We start from the raw sequence: 21000 nt of genomic DNA, 5'->3' as shown, positions 1-21000 counted from the left end.
ACACACTGTCACTCAACACTGCCTAAACTGCTGGCAACAATAGTGAGTACACCACTAAGTGAAAATGTTCACATTGGGCCCAAAGTGTCAAACTTTGTGTGGCCACCATTATTTTCCAGCACTGCCTTAACCCTCTTGGGCATGGAGTTCACCAGAGCTTCACAGGTTGCCACTGGAGTCCTCTTCCACTTCTCCATGACAACATCACGGAGCAGGTGGATGTTAGAGACCTTGCACTCCTCCACCTTTCTTTTGAAGATACCTCACACATGCTCAATAGGGTTTAGGTCTGGAGACATGCTTGGCCAGGCCATCTTTACCCTCAGCTTCTTTAGCGAGGCAGTGGTCATCTTGGAGGTGTGTTTGGGGTCCTTAACATGTTGGAATACTGCCATGTAGCCCAGTCTCTGAAGGGAGGGGATCATGCTCTGCTTCAGTGTGTCACAGTATATGTTGGCATTCATGGTTCCCTCCGGTGCAGGCAGCACTCATGCAGCCCCAAACCATGACATTGCCACCGCCATGCTTGACTGTAGGCAAGACACACTTGTCTTTGTACTCCTTACTTGGTTGCCAGCACACATGCTTGAAACCATCTGAACCAAATACGTTTATCTTAGTCTCATCATACCACAGGACATGGTTCCAGTAATCCATGCCCTTAATCTGCTTGCCTTCAGCAAACTGTTTGCTGGCTGTCTTGTGCATCATCTTTAGAAGAGGCTTTCTTCAGACCAATTTGATGCAGTGTGCGGCGTATGGTCTGACCACTGACAGGCTGATCCTCCACCCCTTCATCCTCTGCAGCAATGCTGGCAGCATGTGCACTCAACTTCTTTGGTCAACCATGACTAGGCCTGTTCTGAGTGGAACCTGTCCTGTTAAACTGCTGTATTTTCTTAGCCACTGTGCTGCAGCTCAGTTTCAGGGTCTTGGCAATCTTCTTATAGCCTAGGCCAGGGATATGCAATTAGCGGACCTCCAGCTGTTGCAAAACTACAAGTCCCATCATGCCTCTGCCTCTGGGTGTCATGCTTGTGGCTGTCAGAGTCTTGCTATGCCTCATGGGACTTGTAGTCCTGCAACAGCTGGAGGTCCGCTAATTGCATATCCCTGGCCTAGGCTATCTTTATGTAGAGCAACAATTTTTTTTACGATCCTCAGAGAGTTCTTTGCCATGAGGTGTCAATTAGATCTTCCAGTAACCAGTGTGAGAGAGTGAGAGCGATAACACCAAATTTAACACACCTGTTTATTCACACCTAAAACCTTGTTAGGCCTCTTTCACACGGGGCGGATCAGTTGATCCCCGCTGAGCCGGCGGATGACAGGGCGGTCCCCGCACCCTGTGCAGGGACCGCCCTGTCTTTTCTTTGCTCCCCCCTATGGGAAGATCCGATGAACACGGACCGCATGTCCGTGTTCACCTGATTCGATCCGCCAGACGGAGGGAAAAGTAGGTTTTTCCTCCGTCACACTTTGGCGGATCGGAGCGGGTCGGATGTCAGCGGGCATGTCTGACATCCACGGCTCCATAGAGGAGCAGGGAGCGCCCGTACAGGTCCGCAAAAAAAACTGACAGACGGACCTGTACGGGCGCTCAATGTGAAAGAGCCCTAACACTAACAAGTCACATGACATCGGGAGGGAAAATGGTTACTCACTTTTGTTGCCATAGGTTTCGACATTAATGGCTGTGTTGAGTTATTTTGAGGGGACAGAAAATGTATGCCGTTATACAAGCTGGATGCTCACTACTACATTGCAGCAAAATGTAATTTCTTCAGTGTTGTCACATGAAAAGATATAATAAAATATTTGCATAAATGTGAGGGGTGTAATCACTTTTGTGAGATACTGTGTATATATATATATATATATATATATATATATATATATAGATTTTTCTGTGTGATAAAAATCAAAAGACTATTGTTTTTCTGCTGTATGACCAGCACTGTCTGCCCAGCACTAGGCTGAGCCAGACTCCATAGATATAAATTGGAAGGGCTCTCGCGCTATCGGTGCTAAATACTATGGGGGGGGGGGGGGCACTGCTGCAGTTACCTGAAACCGGTCCTGGCCAGAAATATGTGAATGAAATAAATGATGGTGACTGCGCTGTGTGAGGAAGTGGAAAGAGCAGATGCACAGGGAAGTGAATAGCAAAAACCCACCACTGAGTAATCGCTAAAACCAGTGGGGGTGGGAGGTCTGTGGGTCAGTAATGGTGAACAGCAATAAGCATAAATTAAATATTAACATATACTATAATTAGTGGGAATGCTTTAATAAGCATTCCCAGTATTGATATTCGTTTTTTATTATTAGTGGGAATGCTTTAATAAGCATTCCCAGTATTGATATTTAGTGGGAATGCTTTAATAAGCATTCCCAGTATTGATATTCGTTTTTTCTTATTTTTCTTATTTTTATTCCGTACGTTTTTTGGCTCTGCGTAACTTCTGCATACTTTCAGCTATTGAGACCATTCAACTATTAAAATGTTCATCTCGTTCAGCTAACGATGGGACTTTTTCAAAAAAAATTTGTACTATTTATACTTTTTAAAATATTAAGCTTTTAGACACTTTTTTTTAACATTGAAGTCAATGAGAACATCCTTTTTACCGCTTCAAATCACACGCGGTGCCAAAAGTTTCAGCTCCTTTATACTTTCACTTACAGACACCAAACAAACTTTAAAGCGGTCACAAAATATTCAGCTATCCGGCTATGACTTTTCAGATTGATATCTTTTACGGTATTTTTGTGAAAAAGCAATTTACGTTTAGTGATTTTTTCAGAAAATGTTATCGGTTATAATGTAATCCTATGGAACAGTTTTAGAGTGTGTCATGTGACCTTTAGAGTGGAGATCATTGAAAAAAATTATCTTTAAAAAAGGGGAAACAAATTGCTCTCAAGCCCACAAGATCTACTTGTCATACACAATTTATATATCAAAACGTAGGTATTTTTGTCTGGTTTCAGGCAATGTGATCAGTATTGTGATACGCATTTTATTTTTAGTTCGTGGAGCTTCTAAAGGACAAGAGTACCACATTTTCTGTCATTGACTCTCATGTTAAAACGTCTAAAAAAAATTCCCAGCAAAACACACAAAGACACCCTTTTTTAAATCGCTGACATGCCCACATTTTTAAGTTTATCAACATAAATTTCATATCGATGCGTTCACAAAAGCCTTGTGTTTCAAACGGTGTAGTCGCTGTATCGATCGCATGTACAGTTGTGGATTTATTAAGTTTTGTTTGAAGGCTTAATTCATGTATTTGGTCTGTGAATTAAAAGCGTTTGTAATGGTATTTCTTTCCATAAATAGCTTTCCTTACCTCAGTGCAATATTTCTCCTCACTGACCTGGGGGGGGGGAAACCTCTTGAGGGGCGACCAGGAAGTCAGGATACTCTCTACTTTGCAGATAGAGAAAGGATCTGTGTGTCCTAAAGATAGTGTAGTGGTTATGGTGAATGGCTTTGGCGCGGGCTCAGCAATTCAGCATTCCCACGCATCGCATTTTCCTCAGGAAATGCATTTTCTAGTTAAATTAAATAGCGAACATCACAAACATGAAAAGCATGTAAATCCAAACAGCTTAGTTGATGTGAATGGTGCCAGAAAGTTCAAATTAAACACAATCCAGGTGGAGTCCTAGAAGTCCCAGAAGAGGGAAGATGTGGGACCGTAATAAGGTAAAAAAGTCAAATAACACAAATAAAGTCTTGAAACCCACCACTGAGTTATCGCTAAAACCAGTGGGGGTGGGAGGTCTGTGGGTCAGTAATGGTGAACAGCAATAAGCATAAATAAAATATTAACATACACTATAATTAAATTAAATAGTGAACATCACAAACATGAGAAGCATGTAAATCCATACAGCTTAGTTGATGTGGATAGTGCCAGAAAGTTCAAATATAACACAATCCAAATGGAGTCCCAGAAGTCCCAGAAGAGGGAAGATGTGGGACCGTAATAAGGTAAAAAAGTCAAATAACACAAATAAAGTCTTAAAGTGCACTGTGAACGATAATTGAGGCCCAAGGGGGTATCCTGTGGCAGAAGAGCAGACTTCGGTGCGCACACCTCTAGTGGTATAAAAGGCTCACCTCCAGGCCATAGCACGGACAGCCTAAAACCAATTAAACACTGTATGTTCACAGGCTCAGCAGGGTAGAGGTGACATCAAAATCTCCACATCAAATGGTCATGTTGAAAGTGAAAGACAAGGGCAGATATGGCATAATACTGTGACTGCAGGTATGGAAGATAATATATCACATGCACATGCACTCACATGGAGGCCTATAGCAGTGGGCCTATCTCCTACGAACGGCGAGTTTATGCGATCCGTCTTGATAGGTGCACTTCCTCTATCTATCACAGAAGACCGCGCTGGCTGCCTGTTTGAAATCGAGCTAACACACAAACATAGCAGGCAGCCAGCGCTGAAGAAGAAGGCACCGGAGAGCTGCAGAAGAACCGGGGTTCGCCGAGTCAACAGCGGAAGAGGGGAGAAGATGGAAGAAGCCCCCCGGAGTCTGGAGAAGCCCCCCCCGGAGTCCGGAGAAGCCCCCCCCCGGAGAGCGGAGAAGACCCCCGGAGAGTGGAAGACCCCCGGAGAGTGGAAGACCCCCGGAGAGCGGAAGAAGAAGCCCCCCCTGCTAATTGAGCTAATAACGAAGACAGGGGGGGCATCCGGAGCAGAATAATAAAATATTTTAAAAAGCCTTGTGTTGTGTGTTTACTAACTAACTTTTTGCCTACAGGTGAATGGATAGGGGTACGATGTACCCCATATCCATTCACTTAGGGTGGGGGGCCGGTATCTGGGGGCCCCCTTATTTGAGGGGACTACGTCGATTTTTCAGCGTAGGGGGGGTCCCCTTACAACCCATACCAGACCTAAGGGCCTGGTATGCTCCTGGGGGGGAACCCATGCCGGTTTTGTTTTTACAAATTGCCGTGGAGTTCTCCCTCGGGAAAGCATACCAAATGCCGTCGCTGGAATGGGCTTTTACAAGGTGTGACTAGTTTACACTTTGTAGAACCAGCCCTAATTTTACACTTGCAAAATAACACTTACGGCGCAAAAAGGAAGCTGGAAAGCTTTGTGGATCGCCTTAAGTGCTAATTTGCATACTAGAAACGGCATTTCGACTCGAAATGCCCCCAGCGGCGGATGCGGTACTGCATCCTAAGATTCGGCAGTGTAATTCAATTACACATGCCGGATCTTCTGCCTAACTTTGGAAAAAGCCTTTTGAGGATCGTTTCCAAAGTTACACACAGACTGAACAGCAGTTAAGTCGGAGTATCTCTTTTGTGGATCTGGCCCATGGTGTGTAAATTGGTTTTAGGCTGTCCGTGCTATGGCCTGGAGGTGAGCCTTTTACACCACTAGAGGTGTGCGCACCAAAGTCTGCTCTTCTACCATGGGATACCCCCTTGGGCCTCTATTATCGTTCACAGTGCACTTTAAGACTTTATTTGTGTTTGACTTTTTTACCTTATTACGGTCCCACATCTTCCCACTTCTGGGACTCCATTTGGATTGTGTTATATTTGAACTTTCTGGCACTATCCACATCAACTAAGCTGTTTGGATTTACATGCTTCTCATGTTTGTGATGTTCACTATTTAATTTAATTATAGTGTATGTTAATATTTTATTTATGCTTATTGCTGTTCACCATTACTGACCCACAGACCTCCCACCCCCACTGGTTTTAGCGATTACTCAGTGGTGGGTTTTAAGACTTTATTTGTGTCATTTGCCTTTTTTACCTTATTACGGTCCCACATCTTCCCTCGTCTGGGACTTCTGGGACTCCACCTGGAGTGTGTTATATTTGAACTTTCTGGCACCATTCACATCAACTAAGCTGTTTGGATTTACATGCTTCTCATGTTTGTGATGTTCACTATTTAATTTAATTATAGTGTATGTTAATATCTAATTTATGCCTATTGCTGTTCACCATTACTGACCCACAGACCTCCCACCCCCACTGGTTTTAGCGATTACTCAGTGGTGGGTTTTTGCTATTCACTTCCCTGTGCATCTGCTCTTTCCACTTCCTCACACAGCGCAGTCACCATCATTTATTTCTTTCAGACTCCATAGATAGGTTCCTGTGTGGTGAAGATAGACGCCCAAAGTGGCTAGGGTTTATTTTATGTTTGATTTTGTTTATGCTGTTTGGATGCTTGCACTTGTTTCCAGCAAGATCGAAGAATAAACCAAAATCTTTGTTTTCAACCGTCTTCGACTGCCTGTCTGTATAAATTCAGTGTGTGGTGAACCCATCCAAGGGGTCACACACCCCGCTACTGAGCTAACCCCTTACAATATATATATATATATATATATATATATATATATATATATATACACACATACACACAAAGGTACTTCTCAAAAAATGTGAATATCCTCAAAAAGTTAATTTATTTCAGTAATTCAATTCAAAAAGTGAAACTCATATATTATATAGATTCATTACACACAGAGTGATATATTTCAAGCATTTCCTTTTTTTTTTTTTTTTTTTTTTGATGGTTATGATTTACAGCTAGTGAAAACACAAAATTCAGTATCTCTGAAAATTTGAATATTGTGAAAAAGTTAAATTAAAGTTTAATTAACTCAAAACACCTGTAATGGTTTCCTGGGCCTTTAAATGGTCTATCAGTCTGATCCAGTAGGTTACACAATCAGAGCCCATTCACACAAGGGCAGCACAACTTTGGGAGGCAACTTGGACACGACTTGAGTATGAATCATCAGGCAACTTCAAGTTGCCTCCAGGACAGTACAAGGCAACTTCAAGTCGCCTCCAGGACAGGAGGCTTTCCAGTGGCCAATCAAACAACAATCAGCTCTGTGGGAGGGAGGGGTTTGCCTGAGAAATGTATGTTATCTTCCTGTATTGTTGCTTCAGTTAAGACAGTGATCCGACTTCTGAGGCGACTTCCATTGAAATCAATGGGTACAAGTTGCCTAGAAGTCGGATTGAAGTAGTACAGGAAACTTTTCTGAAGTCGGAGCGACTTCAGTAGTGTACATTAAGACGGCTCCCATTCACTTCCATTCATTTTCTCGACCGCGCGACTTGGGGCAACTTGAAGTCGAATCCCAGGTCGCCCCAGTGTGAACCGGCTCTTATGGTGAAGCCTGCTAACTTGACAGCTGTCCAGGAGACAGTCATTGACACCCTTCACAAGGAGGGTAAGTCACAAAAGTCATTGCTACAGAAGCTGTATCCAAGCATATTAACGGAAAATTGCATGGAAGGAAAAAGTGTGGTAGAAAAATGTGAGCATGCGACAGAGAAAACCGCAGCTTTGAGAGCATTGTGAAGCAAAGGCCATTCAAGGATTTTGGGGAGATTCACAAGGAGTGGAGTACGGCTGGTGTCAGTGCTTTAAGAGCCACCATACACAGACATATCCAGGACATGGGCTAAAACTGTCGCAATCCTTGTGTCAAGCCACTCCTGAACCAGAGACAACGTCAGAAGCATCTTACCTGGGCTAAGGAGAAAAAGGACTGGATTGTTGCTCAGTGGTCCAAAGTCCTCTTTTCGGATGAAAGTACATTTTGCATTTCATATGGAAATCAAGGTCCCAGTGTCTGGAGAAAAGTGGAGAGGTACAGAATCCAAGTTGCATGAGGTCCATTGTGAAGTTTCCACAGTCAGTGATGATTTAGGGAGCCATGTCATCTGCTGGTGTTGGTCCACTGTGTTTTATCAAGTCCAAAGTCAGCGCAGCCCTCTATTAGGAAATTCTAGAGCACTTCATACTTCCCCCTGCTGACCAGCATTGTGGAGATGCTGATTTAATTTTCCAGCAGGACTTGGCACATGCCAACACTGCCATAAGTACCAATACCTGGTTTAATGATCATGGTATCACTGTGCTGGATTGGCAAGCAAACTCGCCTGACCTAAACCCTATAAAGAATCTATTGTTAAGAAGAAGATGAGAGACACCAGATTCAACAATGCAGACGAGCTGAAGGCCACTATCAAAGCAACCTGGGCTTCCATAACACCTCAGCATTGCGCCAGGCTGATTGCCTCCATGCCACGAAACATTGATGCAGAAATTCATGCAAAAAGAGCCCTGACCAAGTATTGAGTGCATACTATACTAAGCATGGACATACTTTTCAGTAAGCCAACATTTCTGTATTAAAAATGCTTTTTTTTATTGGCCTTATGTAATATTCGAATTTTCTGAGATACTGGATTTGGGGTTTTCACTAGCTGAAAGCCATACTCATCAAAATTAAAAGAAAGAAATACTTCAAATATATCACCCAGTGTGTAATTAATCAAAATAATTGTAGTGGTACCCCCGTAGGGGCTGTTGAGTGTAGTGATCTGTCTGTCACCCTTGCCAAGCCTCTGTGGGTTGTAAGAGGGTCCCGTCCACACCCGAGCCCAGGCCCAAGGTCACTCCATTCAGACTGGGGAGCTCCCTCAAAGACCCAGGCAGCCTAACACTCCATCTGCCTTCCAGCCGATCATCCCCTCCCCAGCCGGGCTGACCCTGAGTATTTAGGGAGGCCTGCCCCCTGCCAATGCACATTGGGGATTGGTCAAGTCTTCTCAGAACACCCCATGTAGTTCCACCTCCCTTTTTTTGAGATGTACCTGTGCATATATGTGTGTGCGTGTGTGTGTGTATATATATTATTATTTTTTCTTTGTTAACATAGCTAAGAGCCATAGCCCTTTTCTCCAGTGGTTTTAGAAAATCACATCTGGCAGTGAATGGAAAGGCATTTTAGCTAATACTACAATACAAAAATGACACTTGTAGTAATTGTATATATCATTTTCAGGGAGCGTTGTGTTATTCTATAATTAAAATGCACCGGTGCAACTTGTCATTCGATTTGATAGGTCCCAAATGTTTAAATCAGTGCAACTCTGACTTTGCGGTGCTGCACTGATTTGCAAAAAAAAATGGTTCCAGCACTATTTTTTTTAATATCAGGTGTAACTTGCATAGACATCTGTGCATGAAATCACACAAACGTCAGCCAAGTCGCACCTGAGCCGCACAGACCTGAGGCTTTGAAATCATGCGACTTTCAAAGTTGGAATCAGTGTGAACGGGGGCTGAGACAAATTTATCAACCTCCATCATTGCTTCTGCAATATCACTGGATCAGTGTTTGTGTTGGCGTGTTATATGGATTCCACAGTTAATTGTGGCTAATCAAAGCATAAGCTAATTTTATATTCCTATTTTACCCATAGAGTGCTGGATATGGGCAGATGGAAGTGTAAGAATCAAATAAAATTTAATCTAATCCAGTATCACCCCCAGGATCGTCACCGCTAATATTTGTTCTGAAAAGAGACTGCATAAAAAAATAGTTAAAGAAAAAGAAATTAAGAAGAAAATTATAACTGGTAGAACCAATACTCACATGTCATTCTGTTGAACAGTTTCTCCATTTCAGCCCAGACAGATGTTCGCTGGACTTCCTGCTCTGATCGAACCCGAAATGCGTACAAGACATTAGCGGCCACATCGTAAGTAACATTGCATTGGTGCTCAGAGATCGATTGGCATTGATAAATGTCATTCCAGGTATGATTTTTATATACTCGCTCGTATTCTCTGGGAAAACAAGAAATCCATAATGAAGCAAAGTCAAAATGAATCAATATGTCCAGATGATATCAAAATTCCAAAATATCAGAATAAAAATCATATGAAATAATGTTATGGCTTTATGAAGAAGTAGGACATGCTCTTAGATTTCAGTCTTCATTTTTTAAGCCCCTTTTCTTGAGTCAGAATATCAGGTGAGAACTAAGGTTAACCATAGGGAAGAGCTTTTGATTTGACCTGAACTCTGCCTGTTTGAAGTTCACTTAACGGGCAAACCAAAAGGCCACCCTTACCAGTTCACCCACCTTAACTACTTGAAGACTAGGCCTTTTTCTGACGTTTCTTACATACAAGTAAAAATCTGTATTTTTCACTAGAAAACACATAAAACACCCGAACATTATATATTGTTTTTTGTAGAGCAGAGGCCCTATAGTAAAAATTTTGGAGGTGTTTGCAAATTTTTATGGCACAAGGTATTTTCGGCAGAAGTTTTTCATATGCAAAGTTTTTGGAACAAATTACATTTTATGCACAAAAACACAATGTAGTACCCAATTGTTTGGTAAAATATAAAACAATTATGTTATGCCAAGTAAAAAGTTACCAAATATGTCACACTTTAAAAATACGAAAGGCTGTGGAACAGCGCCAAACTACATGAAGAATGAATGGAAAGGTAATTTTAGCTAATATTACAATACAAAAATGACACTTGTAGACACTTGTCAGCGGCACAGGAAAATATTACAATACAAAAATGACACTTGTAGACACTTGACAGTGGTGCAGGAACCTGTTCATGCTCCACCTGTCACTTGCCTGTGGTCAACAGGTGGACCGTGATCGACAGGTTGCCAGCCCCCATCCTAGACCATAGAGATGATCAGGGCTATTCCAGCCTCCGATTAGCTCTATGATCAGCCGGCAGGACCTCCGGTTGCAGTCCCAGGTTCCCCAATGGACCGGAAGAGCCAGGGAAGGCAGTGAGAAGAGGAGGGAACCCCCTACCACCACTTGTAAAGCAATCCATGGGGAATCCCTTGCAAATTTTTTATGTTTTTTCTTCCTTTTGCAGGGCATGTGTCCTGTTTTTTTAAGGAGAATGGTGCATGCTCACTGCCCACATATTTCATGGCTTCACAGGCTGCATGCCTGGATAAGGAACTGGTTTTTATTTTGAGAGGGAGCCCGCAAAAAAAAAGAATAAAAAATTACAGCATGGGGTCTCCCGCAAAACCCAGGGGGCCTGGAAAAGGAAGGGCAGTGAGCGTGCAGCACTCTCCTCCTTAACCAGACCAAGCCACATGCCCTCAACATTGAGAGATACCTTGCCAGGGGAGCCTTAAATTTCCAGATACCGCCCTGTTTCTCATTCACATAAAGGTAAATTAATGTACAGACACTGTAAAAATCAATACATAAACATTGTGCCCCAATGTAAATCCAATGTCATTCACTTTGTCTAGCGTTGTAGATCCAGTCCCAGTCACAATGAACAGTGCCTCTACAACCCACAGATATGACGACACACCATGACAGGCCATTACTGTTGCATTCCTGCCACAAATTACAGCTCCCTGGCCAACTGTTGAATGACAACAAGCCGCCAGTAGGGGATATTGGCTGATGTATTTGATCACATATGGTCATGATAATAGCCCATGGCTAATGGCTATAGCTGTTGCATTGATTGTTTCCCTTGGCTTTGTTGAGAAACTTCCAGAGATTGGGGTGGGAAAATTCAAATCCCCAGCCTGAATATTTACTACCCCCTGACCAATCCCTGAGGAGGTGTGCCCAGTAGGTGTCGAGGGAAGGGGTTAATAGGCCGGAGATTGGACAGACAGGACTTTTTGGAGCCTGGTCATCCTGCCTGCATGGATGAACTACTAATGCTCCGGGGGGCTGCTTGCCCCTGGAGCTTTCCAGGATGGGCTGCTAGACTACTCCATGCTATGGACAGAGCCCACAAACGTGATCTCCCCCCTGGATCTGTGAGTAGAGCCTGAACACTGTGCTGCAGTTATTAATGGTCCACAGCTGTGGATGTATGACTGTTCCAGCTATCACAGATTGCCCAGGTCATCAGCTGCAAGAGTTCAGATTGTTACAGTCCATTAGTTACATAGTTATATAGTTAGTTAGGTTGAAAAAGGAGTCCATCTAGTTCAACCCCAAAAAAATATAAAATACCATTACAATTGTGCTACAGTACACTTTATTGTTCATGGTCATCAGCTGTGAACCTAGTCACTGTTCTACTGCTAAGTGTCCTCACTCCTCAGCTTAAATATGCATGCAAGTGTTTTGGAATATCCCAGTCTCCATTGTCCCCCTTCTGTTCAAGTTCTACAGTAATAAACCTAAAATAAGACATCCCCTAGATCAGGGAGACCCCTGCCCTTGATTGTTTTCTGAGCTGGAGTAAATGAACTGTTAGCTTTGTGCCTGGCTGCCTTTATACTGTTTTCTGCTAAAATCCAACAGCCCTTTCAGGGGTAGCTTACAAATATATCTGATGTTAGGTCTGCTTATCTAGTGTTTCTCCTGTTGAAACAATGCCATTATTCCCAAGAGTTTAGCATCAGAAACATCATGACTGTATCTCACAGGTCAGTATTTCTATGAGTCACATAGGGATTTATGCAAAGAAACAGAAAAGGATAGATACAACAAAACCACATGCAAATGACATAGGAATCTGGCATTATTGGACTTTGACTTGTAATAAACCTTTCAGCTTAACAACCTATACATTTCAAAGTAGTAGTTTGAGAACTTTTTCAGCCTTCAAACTCAAACTTTATTCTGAACAATGCTAAAACCATTCTTTGACCTGGAAGGGAAGACAGGTAAATATAGTCCTATTTATTAAAGTAGTTGTAAACCCTTATGGCCCGTACACACCATCACTTTATGTGATGAAAAAAAATTACGTTTTTAAAAACGTCACTTTAATTGACCGTGTGTGGGGGAAAACGTTGTTTTATGTCTTCTAAAAAACGACCAAAAAAAATTGAAGCATGCTTAAATTTTATGTGTCGTTTTTCAAAACGTCAACTTTTACTTCACAGAAATTGACCGTGTGTAGCAAAAACGTCGTTTAAAACAACGTTTTTTCACCCGCGCATGCCTAGAAGCTACTTATGAAGCGAGCTTCAATGGAAAAACGTGGTGAACGTAACCTCGCTTTGCTAGAGCATTGTGAGAAAAACGATGGTGTGTAGGCAACTTCGTCTTTGAAAATTGAAGTTTCAAAAACGTCATTTTTTACTTCACAGAAAAAAAAAATTTCATCACATAAAGTGATGGTGTGTACGGGGCATTACACACCACTTTTACCTACAGGTAAGCCTATAGTAAGGCTTACATGTAGGTACTGTGAATATCTCCTAAACTTGCACCGTTTAGGAAATATTCACTGTATCAGCATGTGCCGACGTCATCGGCACATGTGCACTGAAGAAACAGCTCACTCGTGCCGTTTCTTCAGCTGCTGTGCCTTAACTGCCGGCTCCCGTGTGCATGCGTGGGAGTGGCGTCATTGTGGCTCTTGCCAATCAATCGCCGAAGCCCGCGATACCCGGATATAACTCCGGGAGACATATCTCAGGTCTCAGCGATGTGGGGGCTTCGATCTAAGGTAAGTATTTCATAATGATGCTATGTATACAAACTCATTATGCCTTTGTCTTGCAGGTTTTTTTTTTCTTTTGTGGGTTTACAAACACTTAAAAGGCTATACTAATCATTATCAAATGTAAAGAAATTAGCTGCATTGTCTCTAAACCTTAACATTAAATACTAATCATACCCTTGTGACTGGACAGAGTATGTCACATTTCCCCAGGACTTTGGCAATGGTTTCCAGTGCAAGATATGGATCAGGTTGGTGGAATGTATAAAAACGTTCTCCGGAGGTGGAAGCAAATCTGGTTCTAGAAAATATAAAAATATGAGATTAAATGTTTCATAACAGCAATCTGCACTGATAAAAATACACCTGGGTCACTTTAAAAGAGCACTGTATAGCATGTTTTACTGATACAAAGTCTATGGTTGAAAACAAATAATATAATGAGATAGCATGTGCCCTAGCTCAGACTGTTACTATAGGTAAATAACATTTTCCTCTGCTTCTAGTTTAACAACTGACCAGAAGTTTGAACTTGTAAATAAATGTCCCCACACTCCACTTTAGTGCTTTCGTCATATACCGCTTCCTTCCAGTCTGAATATAGATATCAGATATTCCAACCACTGAGAACCATAAATAATACAATACTTGTTTGGTTACTGTACATGGACTTTTTATTAGAACAAAGATACAGTCTTATATCCAGGAGAAGAGGAGATACCCCCCTTCTGCTCATATTACTCTAACAATACACCTGTAACCCAGAAACATAATTAACATGAGCTAGTTATCTAATCATTACTAGTGTTGAGCGGAATACGCCATATTCGATTTCGCGATATATCACGAATATATAGCCGAATATTCGTGAAATATTCGCTAAAATCGAATATTCGTGATATTTTATAAAAAAAAAAAAATTGCGAAATTTCGCTAATGCGAATGCGAAAATGATTGCGAATTTTTGATAACTGTGGTAGGAGAACTCTGATTGGCTCTGATGCAAAAGAAGGGCGGAGAAAGTATTCTCGAATATTCGGAAATCGAATATTCGGAATATTTTATCAAAAAAAAAAATGTTGTGAAATATTTTGACAACTGTGGTAGGAGAACTCTGATTGGCTCTGATGCAAAAGAAGGGTGGAGAAAGTATTCGCGAATATTCGGAAATTTCTCCACCCTTTTTTTGCATCAGAGCCAATCAGAGTTGTCAAAATCTCGCAATCAATTTCGCATTCGCATTAGTGAAATTTCGATAAAATATCACCAATATTCGATTTCCGAATATTCGCGAATACTTTCTCCGCCCTTCTTTTGCATCAGAGCCAATCAGAGTTCTCCTACCACAGTTGTCAAAATATTTCACAAATTTTTTTTTTTTGATAAAATATTCCGAATATTCGATTTCCGAATATTCGAGAATACTTTCTCCGCCTTTCTTTTGCATCAGAGCCAATCAGAGTTCTCCTACCACAGTTATCAAAAATTCGCAATCATTTTTGCATTCGCATTAGCGAAATTTCGCAATTTTTTTTTTTTTATATTCGGCAACATAAAAGGATCGCCTCAGCTTAGCTACTCGGCCCAGGGTCTATAATCATACCAGCAATGCTTTTAGACGTCGATAGGATGTGATCTGTTTTAAAAATAAAATTGAAAAAATTCGAATATTCGGAATAGCGAATATTGGCCGCGAAATTCGAGATATTCGCGAATACTCGAATATGCCATATTCGAGCCGAATATTCGCAATACGAATATTCGTGAGCAACACTAATCATTACCCAGACTAGGTGACTCAGAGATAAGACCTTTAGGGTAGACTTGCCGTCTCCTCACTCACAACTTACAATACACAAAAGTATAAATACATCCCCCAATAGTTTGCTAGGAGACAAACATGTGTTAATGAGCACAATAATCTATTGGGTGAAAGACCCGGCTTTCCAGATCTCATTAATCAGCAATCCTTTCACATAAATCTATCCACTGAGTCCTAATCCGGCAGAGACCATCATGACCTCCTTAATAATGTCCTTTTGCATTACATAACAGAATATCTTCCTAAAGCTCGGTTCACACTGCTGCATTGTGAATTTGTTCAGTTTTTTGTCCCGTGTGAGGTGCGAATATACCGTGAATTTACCGCGATTTTATCGCAATTTTACCACGAATTTCAGGAGTTTGACATAGCTGCGATTGATGTTCTAGCCAATGGAATCATAATGTAAAAAGAAAGGTGTTAACTTCATGGTTTTTGAGTAGTGTGGTGGAATTCGCACATATGTGAACCATCAATGCGATTCCAGAACGATTTTCATTGATGTCTATGGAAACTAAATTCACAACGCAACTCTGTAAACTCGCACAAAACCCTTTTTTTATCGCATTCATAGAGGAATCGCAACGCATGTATATGAACGACTGTCATTGAAAACAATGACTTTATGGAAGACATGCAAATTTAGAATGTTCTTCTGCTTGTGAACTGCGTCCCTTGCCTATTCCTGTTTTCTGTGACCTGCTTCCTGTACCCTGCATCCAGTACCCTGTATCCTGCTCCGATCCGCTTCCCTTGTTCCCAGTCCTGATCCTGCCCTGTTCATGTGAGCTCCCGACATTTTTGTACAAAGCGTTAGTTAGGATGTTGTTCTTCTGGATTTGCCGCACTGTCAGGATTATTTCTCATGTTTACCTTATTTTTTATAAAAGGGGCCTTAAGTATGGCCCCTGAGTTAACCAAAGGGCCACTCCTTATATTTAGTAAATGTAATACTACAGAAAACTCTCAGAGACAGCAGACATAAAACAGAAATTGGTTAGAGACTACAGATATGGTATAGGAGATGGTCAGAAATGGTTAATATGTTATAGTCTCCCAAACTCATGAGACTACTAGAGATCATTGCTACTACATCCATTTTACAAATCAACGCTTCCACATTTGTGTTCCATACAGCCTACTTAAAAGGAAAAGGGAAGAACAACACATATTCAATTATTTCAACATATTAGATTGTTTAAATGATATGCTTACTGACATTCAATTCTTTGTTTGAATACATAAATTGTATATATGGGAAAATTGCGCTTAGTGATCTAATTGTAATTGATAATATGTGACACAACAGCAGCACTCATAAAAAATGTTGCGCTGTCAAAATAGTGATATATAGCAAAGTCTTTCCTAAATATATTATCAGAGGATATAAACTGTTAAAGTCCATATAATCCAAAACACATTATAGCTACTGGCGTTTTTTATAGCTTTTTTAGAGTCCAGTGCGCATGGAGCCTAAAGTGATAAAAGTGTCCAAACACCAGTTAATCCTTAGGTGAAAAAAGGTTGGTGTCCTTCCAATTAACGACAGGTGTATCACCTCATGCTCCGAGGGCATATAAGACAAACATACAGTATCTTATTACCAGAAAACAAGACCTTTCAAGGCCTATACACGCATTAGGCTAGGTTCACACTGGTACGACATAAGCTTCGACATTGGGAGCTAATGTCGCATGACGTCTGCAAATCAATGTTTCCCTATGGGAGCTGTCTTAACTGGTCCGACACAAGTCCTTACAACTTTGAAAATGCTCCCTGCACTACCTTGGTCCGACTTTGGTCCTACTTCAGCCCACTGAATATCATTGTAGTTGGATCAAAGTAGGATCCTTGTCCTAACCATCCAACTTGTGACATCCGACATGATGATTACAGCAGCAGTAAAAATAATTTGTCAGTATGGAATTGTTTTGATTGGTCAAAAGACAAGTCGTACTACTTCAAAGTCGGTGCAAAATCTTATCTTGTTCATTCAAATCAGATGGAAGTAGGACTGATGATGGACAGATGTAGCAAGGCAAAGTAGGATGATAGTCGTACAACAGTAGTGTCATATCAGTGTGAACCCAGCCTAACGCTTGGTATGATTGTTGGAAGGGGATTGTCTGTTGACAGACGGTTGTCCTAAATTCTTACCGTTAGTACGCTCTTTTAGACAATTGTTTTCCAATTTTCGGCCAACAAATGTTGTTTGACAGGCTAGAAAATTTTCAGCGGACAATGGTTCCACGTCAGATTTTTGTATGGTCAGCACACAAATCCATCACACAAAAGTCAAAAGTACAAACACGCATGTTTGGAATCAATGCTCACCAAACACAAAGTTAGCACAAGGGGCCCATAGGGTGGCACTCAAGAGCTGAAATTCCTCGTAATACGTCACTACATTTGTGCTTGTGGCACAACAATTGTGTAATGTTAGTATGCAAAACAGGACCCCGACACATGTTGTTTTGACAAACATCTGACGCTTGGTTGTCCAACAATCGTACCGCGTGTACGAGGCTTTATACTGGGTTCACACTGGTACTACTCAACTGTTGTACGACTGTCATTCTACTTTGCCCTGCAACATGGGTCCTACATCGGTTCTACTTCCATCCAACTTGAATCAACAAGATAAGATTTTGCTCCGACTTTGGAGATAGTCTGACTTGTCCTTTGACCAATCAAAACAATCCCAGTGTGAGATCATCTCCTTTTACTGCTGTTGTAATCACCATGTCGGATGCCACAAGTTGGATGGTTAGGACAAGGATCTGACTTTGATCCAACTTCAATGATATTCAATGGACTGAAGTAGGACCAAAGTCGTATCAAAGTAGTGCATAAACCTTTTTTAAAGTCGGACCAACTTGTGTCGGACCAGTTAAGATGGCTCTTATATCATTGATTTACACACGTCATGCGCCATGAGCTTCCAAATTCTGAGCGCTAACCGCTGCTGACTGCTCTGTGTGTGGCTACATTAGAATAGCAGCACCTGCTGTCAGACCACCATTTGGTTAAATGGGCTGAGCGGATGCTGCTGATCACATAACCTGGTCATTCCAGCAGCAATAATCTGCCAGTTCTTGCCTCAGGTATCTTGCGGCCGCAGCTACCCAGCCATGTGAAAGGGGCCTTAGTTTAAGTATTGTTGCAGATTTTTTAAACATAATATCCAAGTAAAATAAGCAAGAACCACAAAAAAAAGGCTAATGCTTATTCAAACTAAATTCCACTTTACTAAACGGTAATCCAGTTCTTCAAGTTCTGGAATCCCAATAATGTAAGAAAAAAATGCAGCTACTGGAGAGTAGAAACCAAAACACAATGTATTAGGAGATATTCTAAAGATAAGGAAAGAGCCTTATATGTGCCCTATGTAGCTCTATGCATAGCTAGCTTGTAAGAATTGTTTGTCACATCTTCCATGTTCCCCATTAACTTGTTGGGAGTCAAGTGTGGGTCACATGAGAGGCCTACCCCGTGGTGGGGTCTTCTGGGCTACATTAGGCACTTTGTTGCAGGGTCACTTTACATACACACACATGGGGTACCTTTGTTTTGTGCTATCTTCACCAGTGCCTTGATAAAGCTAAGGTTGCTGTGGAGGAATACTTAACCTTAAGGTGGATCTCCACACTTGAAATTAACATACATCATGTCTAATGTGCTGCAGATGTTCTCCAGTTGACTCTTGGTTCCCTTTGACAATGTTGATCTTCACTATAACCTGCTTTTCGGAGGGAAATGCTGAGCCAATGTTCACATCCACTTGTCTAGCGTTTTCCGCTACAATTCCCCAGTAGCAGAGCACGTGCACAGAACTTGACTCTTGAACTGCCATATCTCTGTGCAGGATGGGAACCTCTGCAATCCGCTTCCATTGCCGTGGGAAATAGACCATGGGCGGATGGAGTGCCGACGACATATCCCTCACTGCTAGACGCCGTGCCACCCATAACAGGTATACACTATCGACAGGCTGCAGTTTACACTTCTGTTACTCTTGGCAACTACTTATGTCTTACTGATACTCTACTCCATACTGAAGTCTTCATTACCCAATGTGCTAAGGTCCCACTGGTTAACCGTGTGTGTGCCGGATACTAATCATACACCTTTTTAGTAACTTCAGACAAGGCAAGAACCATTTTAGCACCTGAAAAATGCCTCAGTGTGAAAGTAGTCTTACTGAATTTGTGCTTTAAATTGTGAAACTGTAATGCAAACAAAAATGTAAAAGAAATATATCCAAACAGAGAGCCTTACATACAATGAACAGTTATGTATTGTGAACAGAGAATCTGGTGGGAAAAATATCCACTGCAAAGCCCCAAACTAACTAAACCATGCAACATCGAAGTCTACAAAGGGGATCCTGCTAATAACAGCACTTTCTGTGCTGGAAGAATGCCAGTCACTGCTAGGGCACCTAGAAAGCAGAAAGCACTTGTTTTCTATGTCTCCCTGTTTTTGCTACAATCAGGGGTCAAGTCCTGGGGAAAAAAGTGTGGGAACTCCCACCCAAGATCCACTCCCCCGCCGCAAGCAAGTTCTTTCTAAATCCTGCGATAAATCACGGCAGACCTCCGCAATGTCTCCTGGGAACAATGACAAAAGCTCCCAGGAGACATTGCGGCATCGAGGAAGTGACGGAATACCCGCCCACTACCTGAGGATTCCATATACAGGAAGTGGCCAGTAATATAAAGGATTACTAAGGTTCGCCTGCCCCTGACAGTGACTCGAGCTGGGCATTGCCGCTTAGTGAAGGATTGGCTCGGCTGCTCTAGTCCTGCAAAGGGAACTGAGTTCCTGCTGTGAAAAAAGTGCAGGAACTCCGTTCCCACGCGTTCCCGCAGGACTTGAGCCCTGGCTACAATCCAGCCTTCAGGGTCGGTGCAGTGAGCTGCAATAAAATGCAGACTTGATGTATTTTATTTCAGAGCAATGAATGGCACTGCATGTCACCCGACAGCAGCACAGTGCACCATGCTGCTATGTGGTGACATGAAAGTGTCACTTTGAGCACCTAAAAAAAAGGGAACTGTGCAATGCACTGAAATGCACATCACACTGCCTCCTCACCGGGCCTTACTGGAGCCAAAACGGGCAACGTTCACATTGCTCGCTCCAGTTTAGTTTGCAGGCAGTGCGAATGACAGACAAGTAATGTTCTCACTGGCTCAAGTGTCTCTTCTTGCTAGTGATCCAACTTCCTGGAGCCTTTCATATGTTACCTCATGCACAAATACAAACACATGCTAAGTGTCAGGGCCAAAGCGCTGTACTTCCTCCTTTAACACACCAGCGTAGTAGATTGGCTTCCCGGCGGCTAACTGGGCACTTTAGGCGTGTGCGCATACGCATGTGACCTCTCGGGGCCAATCACCAGCGTGACCGCCCTATTTAAACCAGCTCCTGTCAGTAGACAGGTTGCTGGTTTATCGTCAGCTACTTCCTGAACCTGTGTCTCTGGAAACCATTTCCTGTTGGAATTCCGTTCGACTCACCTCTCACCTGGAACCTGACCTTGGATTGCTTCACCACTCTATTGAACTCTTCTGACCCCGACCTCGGCTTGTGACCTGGACTCTGTTGTTGTTTCTCCTGCCCTTGAACCTCTTGGCTTGTGACCCGGATCTGCTGTCTTCTCTGCTCCCCGAACCTTGGCTTGCACCCCGGACTTTCCAGTTTGTTTCTTGGACTCTTTCAGTACCGGTTATCCGGCTTCAGTATCGTTTGTTCCTGTTTCCGTCTGCAGTCACCCAGAAGCACCTGTCATCTACAACCGTCACCGGTCAACGCTTCTCCACTGGCACCGGTACCGCCTCGTGCTTCCGCCACCTGTTCCAAAACTCAGTGGGCG

At 42.3% G+C, this 21000-nt stretch overlaps 1 protein-coding gene across 1 annotated transcript in view; it reads right to left on the bottom strand.

Annotated features, from left to right (window-relative positions):
• Positions 1–21000, bottom strand: part of IL20RB (interleukin 20 receptor subunit beta) — a 71807-nt gene that overhangs the window by 26895 nt on the left and 23912 nt on the right. The window contains exons 2-3 of the mRNA XM_040348718.1: positions 13478–13601; positions 9473–9666 (exon numbers count right to left, since the gene is read on the bottom strand). Of these exons, the coding sequence (XP_040204652.1) occupies positions 9473–9666; positions 13478–13601 (318 nt within the window). The remainder of the gene's footprint in view (positions 1–9472; positions 9667–13477; positions 13602–21000) is intronic.

Source organism: Rana temporaria, chromosome 4, assembly GCF_905171775.1.
Source record: "Rana temporaria chromosome 4, aRanTem1.1, whole genome shotgun sequence".
Taxonomy (NCBI): domain Eukaryota; kingdom Metazoa; phylum Chordata; class Amphibia; order Anura; family Ranidae; genus Rana; species Rana temporaria.
Note: the sequence above shows the minus strand (reverse complement) of the source record. Positions and strands in the feature narration are given on the sequence as shown.